Below are 9,894 nucleotides of genomic sequence, written 5' to 3'. Positions count from 1 at the left end.
TGTCCTTTTTTGGAATCTAAACTAAAAGAGTTTATGCTATTATTTGGTTAAAATAACAGTTAGTGTACGCATTACTAACAAGGCTACAAACATCATCTCCAATAATATCCCAATATCTTTTAAAGAAGAAAAGCTAGAAGCCATCCACACCTGGCGATTTAAAAGATTACATGGCCATTAGCGTTGTAAACACCTCATCCTTCGTGATAGATTTTTAATAAGTTAGTCATATTTGTATGAGACATCCTATGAGTGTTTTGAAAAGTAAGTGATCTAGGTTCCACATACTCATTCAAGCAAAATAGAGACTTGTAGAAAATAAGGGCCTCCTCCTGAAACACCCTATCATTAGTACATCAATTATCACCAAAGATAAATAATCCATTAATATGGTTGTGCCTCCTCTTGATCATAGTTTAAGTGTGGAAGAAACTAGTTTTGCGGTCTTTAAATTTCACCCATCTATCCCTAGATTTCTGGAACCAGAAAAGCTCCTCGTGATGAAGAATATCATTGTATTCTTCTCTTAGGTCCCTTTCTAAAATAGCCAAGGAGTGTGAAGCACCCAATTCAATAGTTCGATGGACACCATTTAACCAAGTTTCAACACGTCTTTTCCTTCTAAATAAATTACCGAATGTATTCTTATTAAACCTAAAAGCATCCTCCTGAATATATTGTAAGCCCCTCACCCTTACCTCTTTGTGATCACCATTTTTCCACGCCCCAAATACACAACAATGTGGAAATTTGGATGCTCAGCCCATATGGCTTCAAATCTAAAAGGTATGTTCCAAATATTTAAAGGAAGACCCCCGCACCATAAAAGGATGGGATTATAGTCTAAGTGCAGCTTAGACAAATTCTCAACAACTGCCTCTTAAAAAAAAATGCTAGTTAGGCGTTGCTAGTGCTCTATCCAATCTTTTATCTAAGCGTCTGATTCTATTTATTTACCTGTGCTAGGTGAAGGAATGTCCAACGTATCCCAAATCAAGCAGGTTATAGTCATCCATCATATTAGTAAAGGTAGAGCCTTAAAGGCATTGAATAAACCTCTTATATTCTCCGAAGAAAGGGCAATCTTATTAAAATCCCCACTAAGATGATAAGCCTTATTTAATCTTGTACTCATCGAGACCATGTGATCCTAGAGCAAAGAACACAAGTTGGGGGCTGGGGAGGCATAAACAATAAAGAAAAACCAGGACTGATTACCCGAATGCAGTTTTAGTGTAACACATTGAGTCATGATGTCTACAATTAAAACCCTAAATCCCTATGAGTGTCCCTAAGCTTTAGATTTAGTTGTAGGCGAATACCTAAAAAGTGCCTAGAACTTGGCCGATTTGAAAAACTAGGAATAGGTTTCTAGGAGTACAAATAGAATTGGTTAAAATTTTTGTATAAGTTCTTTACAGTGACGCCTACCCACAACATTGGTAGCACCCCTCACATTCCAAGATAAAATTGACATATCTTTGAAAATAATTAATGGATTTAAAGCGAGAGGCAAGAATAATCTTACTAAAAAGACCCCTCATCCATCTGCATAAGAATATAGTCTCTATAGTTAGATTCTCCTTCGATGATTGCTAGGATGAAATTCTAGACTCCTCCCCAACATCTCGAGGATCATGTGAAATGTCCAGCCTCCCCTCCTTGAATTTAGACTGAGCCTTGCTTAATAATCGGCTAAATAGCTCAATCTCGTTATCCTTTATACGAAGGAATTTTTTGAAATTTTTAGAGTCATTTTCAACCAGAAATTGACAGTATATTTGATTTAAATTTCTTGTGGATGAACATGGGTTGTTGATATTAGTTATCTATCCACACAATAATTTATTATAAAACAAAATAAGTCATAAACAATAACCGCGACTCTAGGACAAATATCAAATGTAATTCTAGAGTAACATGTATTAATCTACAAGTTTTAAAATTATATTATTTTAAAAAAATAAATCTTTAACGATATTATTTATAAAACAAATCTTGATGTGCTACTTAAAAAAAACTAATTGTTTTTAAGATCAAAAGAGGTTCTTGAAACTTTTCAAACTCTAGGGTATGAGCGAAGGAAGGATAATTAGGAAAAAGCCTAATTATGCTAAGTATTCAATTGTATTACAAGAGAAAACATTATAGATTAAAATATATTTTTTCTATTTTTTGGTCATTGAAGCATTTTATATTCTAGTCACTATTTTTTTTTAAATTCTAACCTTCCACATAGCATTGGTTATTAGGCTTGATAATTATTTTTTGTAGGGTTCTTGCGTTGTCAAAAAAAAAACTCATATCAAGTTAAAGCTTGATTTGATAAAATATAATTTAATTTTATTATTCAAAATAAACAGAGATTAATGGGATCAAATTTGACACTAAAACAAAAAAGCAACCTCTTTTTATCTTTTTATTGTACTTAGAGGTGCAAATTGTGAAATTTTAGTCCCAAAGTTTTTTTGTTTTCTATGTTTGGTCCTTTTAGTTTTTATAGTTTTATGTTTTAGTTTAAAAATTATTTTATTTACATTTTTTATCTTTAAGTTTAAAACAAGATAACGAGAATAAAAAAAAGATAGAGAAAGTTGTATGTTGTCTTTATTGCAACAACTAGAAAAGCCAATCATGACTCGGTTAAAATTTATGATTTAGGTCTTGGATCGGATTGATCATCTAATCGGTTTAAAAACACCAGGTAAAATAGCAAGGATAAAGCGGGCAAGAGGATGTTCGCATGCATGCATTTGCCACCACCCAAAACTTCTTGGACAATTTTTCTCCCAAAATGCCAAAAGACTTCAAATTCAGGGGATTAAAATTGCCACTGTCAGAGCAAGAAGACAAATATGAATCATGGCCATAGATCTACCCTGTGATCTTCTCCATCATTGCTTTAGAAGGATTCAAAACAATTTCTATATAAATCAAACAACAAGAGTTAATTTAAAAGCATGCTTCAAAATTCAAAACAGAAGAAGATTGGAATTATTTTTTGAAGTATTTTTATTTAAAAATATATTAAAATAATATTTTTTTTATTTTTAAGTATTAAAATCATTTAAAAATATTAAAATTTTAATTTAAAATAAAATAGATTTAAATTTTAATAAAAAATGATTGCATCACAACCCAAACAGATGAAAATTTACCCAAATTGCATAACAACAAAAATTTAAAGTTTTCCAAATTTGAAAACAACGAAACAAGACAGATTTTACCTCAAAGGATAACCTGTTCACCAATAATCTCCATGAGAAAATCCCATCTTTGAAATGGCGGAACCTCTTGGCATCTCGCGTGATGAGTTGTCTGCCAACAAGCTTCGAGATGATCTTCATAGCATTGTGGCAATCACCACAAAAATGAAGATTCTGGACTACTTGAAGAGGAGAGCGAACAGTGACCATGAGCTATTGCAAGCCTCTCAATATGACCAAGCAATTCACCAATCATCACTTTTGCTTCCTCTAAAGCTTCAGCTTCTCCACATGCTCGAATCAACTGTAAATAATGTGGTAGATCCACAGAAACACTCTGCTTCTGTAACAAATGCAAAAAATCCACGGCTTCCTTCACTTTCCCCTCCTTGCAAAACTCATCGAACTCCTCCAGAGAACCTTTATCCAAGCTACTTTCAGAAGATTCAGCTGAATCTGCTTCGAGTATGGCATAGTTTACTTGAGAAGCCTTGATATCGCTCTGAAAAGTATTACAATTTGGCTGATATTGTTCCAACATTGAAACTCTGTTGGTATTCCAAAATAATGGCTCTGTTGATCTTGTCCACCATCTCCAGTCTAATGATCATTGAGTCCATGGAGGAATTTCTCCACCTTTTGAGTGTAATTGCTATTCAGGCTTCTTTATGACTCTGTAAGATCTTGTGAATCAAACCTAGACTAGTTTCGACTCAATTGCACATCCTCATTTACTCCATAAAGCCCATTTTGACCATCCTGCCCACTAAACCCACCATATTCCTGTTAAAATTCTCCGCTATTATGATCATAATAACCACCAAAGTTTCCATTTTTGTCAACTGGGTTATTCCGATTCTGTCTCTTACTTCCATCCCAAGAAGCTCCACTCAAGTTATGCTATTCTTACCGGTTGGTGAGGTACAAGTTTGTTGAAGAAGTTAATTTATGGGGTGTACTTAAGAGAGAGAGAGAGAGAGAGAGAGAGAGATTAAAAATGAGATTGGATTTGTTCTTTCAAGTTCAAAACATAGGGTTAAGGCCCATTCTCAGCATTTCTTCAAGCTGTCCCTATTTTTACCTTGAATCTAGACCGCTTGAAGGTACTTTTTAAACCACTTATATTACCTAAAGTGCGTGTTTGATAATTTTGTTGGGTTTTATGGTTGTGATGTTAAAGTACGGTGTTTGTAAAGAAAAGGTTGAATTTACAAATTTTATGGTTGCATGTGTGTGGTTGGATAAAAATTATTTAAGAAATAATGGAAAAGTAATTCAAAAGATTTTTTTATGTAATAACACTCTAAAACTTGCATTTACTATAATTGATTGATCATTACTTTAAAGATTAGGAAAAATTAAGGGACAAAAGCTAAAGAACTAAAGAAAAGAAGGTCTAAAATGCTATTACCAAATCAAGTAGGTTAAGTATGACAATTTTGTATAGTCGTATAGGTGGAATATGACAAGTTTTGGCATTTTCATGCTTGTGAGGTGTGAGACATAAAAAAGAATGTGCTCTTCTACTGAATTTTCAGTAGTAACCACTACACTCTTTTTTTCCATTTTCTTGAACCTAAGAAAGAGCTAAACACCATCCTACAAACTAACACTAGCTAACCATATATTCCAAGAATAAATTATGGAGTATTAGAGCTTAAATTCAATAGAATTGTTAGAAAGGAAACCAAAGATAGATTGTGATGTTAGAAAAGAAAAGAAACAAATAGAGAAATGAAAAATGGCTAAAGCTTAAGTGAGTGATTAAACTAATAAGTATGCATAAATTTTATTGTTTTAGATATTTTTATATGGAGAATTTTCTTAAATGCTTGTTGGGTTTTCAAAATTTATATATGAATCCTAACCTAAGTGTTGAATGGAGATTTCACATGATAATTACTAGTTAATGGTATGTTTGTGAAAGATTGAATCATGTTTTGTTTTATTAAAGTAAAAAGATGTGTTTTAGCTCAGATATTGTGTTGATATAATAGTACATTGAAAATATAAGAACTTGATTTACATGAAATTATGGCCACTTACATGCTACATATGCTACCATTGAGGTAGTATATAGATATGAGATATCAGCATTGAGTTGTCATGCATGTTACACTTATAAAAATGTTATATCAATATGATATTGAGTTGAAGACTTGTAAAGTTTTTTTTTTCCTGTTGATCTAATCTGAATTATACTCTTACTCATTAGTAGATAAAATGTTATTTTTAAAGGATCAAAGTGAGAATAAAAAAGGACGCGGGTGATAGGCTACCAATCTAAATGTTTTTGAAATCCTAGTTTAAAGTGTAACTTAAGAAATGTTATTGTATCTTTGATATGTTAGTTTTGTATATGGAACATTACATAAGTAAATGCATTTGTAAATATATCATGTATAAATATTTTTAATGTTGAATTGCTAAATAGGACAACCACGTACAAAGATGTTGAATATATTTTAATGAACAAGACAAGACAACAACAATATATCATATAAGCTTGTTTAATGGAGAGTATGCTTATGAATGCATGTTTGGTTGGTAAATGTAATTGACAAGATAGGAATAAGAAGTAACTAAAGAGGTTGGTTTACTTGACTAACTAAAACCATAATTCTTAAGTATACATGACTACAAACAGTAACTAAGATGTACTATCTTAGTAATTAGGAGAGGGGTGCGACATTTTATATCCCGGTATATTCATACACCTTTTAAGTGTTCTTTTTATAATTTTAATAAAACTAATAATTAATTTACTCTCCATCTCCTAGCAGCATCAAAAGCAAGTATTTGTTGCTTTTGCAAAACTAGTGATCTAATCATGGTTTTTAATGAATCTTGCTTTTGTATTAGCTTTTTTGTAAGCATGATTGGGGCAAAAGCAATCCCAACCGCGAAAACAAAAGGATTCCAGCTGGAGAATGAGCTTGGATAATTGCAAGACCTGTAAAGCAAATCTCCTCTCCTGTGGGTTTGGAAGCGCTCCAATGTCCAAGTCATTTAAAGTTGGTGATGTAAGCTTTGTAAGGTTGTAATAGCGTGTATTTAGTTGTTTGACAATATTTAGGATTAAACAAGAATAAGATTATGGTCTTACTTTAAGAATCTATTTATAGAGCAATAAACTTATGTGCATGTGTCATTGTAAGGGTAAAGTGGTCAACGACCTTCCAATTTTGGGACTACTAGGAGATAAAAGTCTGGTAGTGGCAATGTGTGCCCCTACAAAAGCTTCTCCCCCGTTCAGGTTGTGTGGCTGCGAGCGTTAGACCAACTCCTACGGTGAGATGTCCGAGGGACATGACCACATATAATACATGTATAGTTTTGTTCAATTCGGAGGAGATTGTTTACGCACTAAAGCCTGGTAGCAGGCACTATGGTACCCCTGACTCCACGTCAAGGATGGTTCGTCTTTAGAAATTAGGAGCACTGGGCTTTGCTATTTAAATAAAAATCACCAAGAAAACGAAAATTTACGGAATATTCTGAAGCTACAGGAAACAAATGACAGAGTTTGCAAAAGTAACCACAAACATGTTTGGACAGGTAAAGACGACAAAATGAGTTGGAGGAAAATCCAGAATACAAAACAAATATAGACCGAGTATTCCAGCACTCACTGCGATTGCGAACTTGGAGTTGTGTCATCTAAGCCTGCAGTCAGATGAACACATTAAGCTCACCAAATCATGAATAATCACATATGAGTAAGAAAAATGGATGACTGTACCTTGTTTGCAATGTTGTTTGAGAGCCAGTCCAATCCCTCATACAGCCCCTCACCAGAGGTGGCGCATGTGCTCTGGATGTACCTGCAATGAATGACTTAGACAGTCAGTTACCAAGAGGATGGTGGATTGCTGGAAAAGGAGGGCATCTGACTGTAACAAGTTAGCTTACCAGTGGCGCTGACGAAGGGAGTGAAGGCCAAGCTTATCGGTAATCTCGGCAGCATTCATTGCATTCGGAAGATCCTGTTTGTTTGCAAACACTAGCAGCACAGCATCCCTCAACTCATCCTGCAAATGCAACAAAAGCCATTGTTATCTATCACACAAATCATGCAGAGGTGACAAGTCAAATTACAGCATGTATATCCTTCCACATTTTGCTAATCATTATAAAATGTGGAGCAGTATGGTACCTCATTCAACATCCTGTGTAGCTCATCCCTAGCTTCAACCACACGATCTCTGTCATTGCTATCAACCACAAAGATAAGTCCTTGTGTGTTCTGGAAGTAATGTCTCCACAAGGGGCGGATCTGGGGAAGCAAGATAATAGGGCATCAGTTGATAAACAAATTAAGGGATTAGAATATTAAAATCTTTAGACTGATTGTAAAGGATCCAGATCAAGAGCACGTTATTATTGCAGTGGCCATGCTGCAGTGGCACTTGGAGACAGGAGGTATAAAAGAAGCACAGATCTATCCATTTAAAGATTTGACCATAACAATAAATACTTCAGCAGGAAAAGGTATAACACAAGAATGCGACAGCTAGCATCACTAGGATTATTTGGCAGAGGCCACAGTAATGCACTTGGCTATTCCAATAGCAGCAAAAAAAAAGGATTTATGCAAACAGTGCTATACACAATACAGCAAATGATGTTGTCAAGTGATAAAGCAGTATAATTGGAAAACACTTGCACTAGTGAATGTCTCAAAATGTAAGGCACCAAATAAAGACTTTCCCTTGATAATCAAAGGAAGTAGCAAAGTATAACCATGGCATAACATGTTTAGCTTATAATTATTTTAAGTGCTGGTGAAGGAAAATCAGATCAGCACTAGACCGTCCATAAGCACTCATTTTCAATTACGTAGGTTCAATAACATGATGGCTTTCTGACCATAGAGGCTTGAGTTCTTGGATGCAAACACGATTAATTGCTTTCCTTATGATCCAATCCACTCTAAACCATTTAATGAAGGAGAAAAGGATGCTATCAGGATGCTATCACTACTACACCCCAAAATGATAACAACCTTCATGCAAAAGATAAAAAGCCAAATCAGTGCTCAAAAGACACACATACCTTGTCCTGACCCCCGACATCCCAAACAGTAAAGCTAATGTTTTTGTACTCCACAGTCTCCACATTAAATCCTGATCAAACATCATCATCATCATCAGATCTAAGCCCAACAGAGAACATACGGAGGATAAAAAATAATTTCAAATCAAGGTAATTAACATCTTGTCTCCATAATAAAGTGAGACTTACCAATGGTAGGAATGGTGGTGACAATCTCACCGAGCTTGAGCTTGTAGAGAATGGTGGTCTTACCAGCAGCATCAAGACCCACCATCAGAATACGCATTTCCTTCTTAGCAAACAGTCGGCTAAACAACTTGGTGAAAGACAGCCCCATTTTCTCACGTCTGCCGATATCAAATAATCAAATCACTAAATATAAATCTCCCAGCCTAAATCAGATGCAATTCCACACCATTATCAAAAACTAGATCTCAATCAGCTTCATTTAAAACATTTCACATTTCAAAAAACAATCACAAATCAGAAACCTAATTGATAAATGAGCCATATCAACAACACATACGAAAGACAAAAAAAATCACGATGAACCTACAAGACTCAGATATTCAATTCAAAACACATTAAAACGACAGCTTAGACATGCATTTCCAACAGATCAGGTACCAAACAGGATGTGTTGCATCTAGTGATCTCCAAATCTAAGGTATCATCACATGATTCAAATCATGCAAAAACAAAAGCATAATATGAAGATCCATAAGGCAACACCACATCATAATCAAGATCAAGCCATTCCAAAACCAAATCGTGCTCTAAATCTTAGATCAGGACGTAGAATCCAACAGACAAACATTCAACAATTCGATTAAGAGAGTGATCGAACACAAGATCAGGATCTAAAGTTCGAAATTTCGGAATCGTTAAACACTTGCCTGTCAAGGAGCCGAGAGAGGAAGAGAGGGATCTACCTCAAAAGAGAGAACAAAGAGGAATTAAATTGAAGAGCAGGAGGAGGAGCTGTCTTTCAGGGAAAAATATTTTCACGTTCCAAGAGATTGATGGTGTGTATTTATAGGACGTAACGGGATCCTTTTCCTTTTTTTTCTTTTTTTAACTGTCCAATACGCCGTCAATAACTGTGACCATGTGGTTGCCTATTAATGGGTGGTTACCCTTGTTACGCCGTTTACACGACGCGGTGGCCTGCGTTAGTTGGAGATTGCACCCTGTTTGGAAATAGGAGGTGTGTTTCCCATTTCGGGATCGGGCCTTTCTGATCCCGGCACTTGGAAACTCTTTGCCTCGCGTCATTGTTATCAGGCTCTTATTTAATTCAAGATCAGTCTCCTGTCAGACTGCAGGCATGAAGAATGCGAATTTATTTTTTACTATTATCTTTTCGGCCGAATCAGTGATCAATCCGTCGATACACTTTTTTTCTTTCAAAAGTTAAAATAAAATAATAATAATAATAAGTCAACAATTTTCATATTTTTTTAAATATTATGAATGGCATTCCACGCAGCATTATTGAAATCACAAGTTAACTTGTAAATTTTATACAATTTTAAAAGTCAATAAATATATTTATGTATGAAAGAAAAACTTGAAATTTCACTAGACACGTCCTGAACCAATCAGAAATATTGTTGCAAGACCTTATATCAGG

At 34.7% G+C, this 9,894-nt stretch overlaps 1 protein-coding gene across 3 annotated transcripts; it reads right to left on the bottom strand.

Moving 5' to 3' along the window:
• Positions 1–6,630: 6,630 nt before the first annotated feature.
• LOC133692647 (ADP-ribosylation factor-like) lies at positions 6,631–9,336 on the bottom strand. Of its 3 annotated transcripts, none has more exons than XM_062113739.1 (7): positions 9,194–9,336; positions 8,451–8,608; positions 8,262–8,332; positions 7,363–7,482; positions 7,119–7,237; positions 6,949–7,030; positions 6,631–6,872 (listed from the first exon to the last, which is right to left on the bottom strand). In XM_062113739.1, the coding sequence occupies exons 2-7, from the start codon at positions 8,596–8,598 to the stop codon at positions 6,867–6,869; spliced, it is 546 nt and encodes a 181-aa protein (XP_061969723.1). In that variant the 5' UTR covers positions 8,599–8,608; positions 9,194–9,336; the 3' UTR covers positions 6,631–6,866. The 3 variants fall into 3 exon arrangements, with proteins under 3 accessions (XP_061969723.1, XP_061969721.1, XP_061969722.1); XM_062113737.1 differs by having other exon boundaries at positions 9,158–9,318; XM_062113738.1 differs by having other exon boundaries at positions 8,451–8,653; positions 9,158–9,289.
• Between the last annotated feature and the right edge of the window lie 558 nt (positions 9,337–9,894).

This window comes from Populus nigra, chromosome 4, assembly GCF_951802175.1.
Source record: "Populus nigra chromosome 4, ddPopNigr1.1, whole genome shotgun sequence".
NCBI lineage: Eukaryota > Viridiplantae > Streptophyta > Magnoliopsida > Malpighiales > Salicaceae > Populus > Populus nigra.
This window is presented reverse-complemented; position numbering and strand designations above follow the sequence as displayed.

Excerpts from the sequence above, each read along its gene's own strand:
- LOC133692647 (XM_062113739.1), bottom strand. The coding sequence starts at position 8,598 with ATGGGGCTGTCTTTCACCAAGTTGTTTAGCCGACTGTTTGCTAAGAAG. Across the intron at positions 8,333-8,450 it reads CACCACCATTCCTACCATTG|GATTTAATGTGGAGACTGTG; the intron begins GTAAGTCTCACT and ends ATGTTTGATCAG. Across the intron at positions 7,238-7,362 it reads TACACAGGATGTTGAATGAG|GATGAGTTGAGGGATGCTGT; the intron begins GTACCATACTGC and ends TTGCATTTGCAG.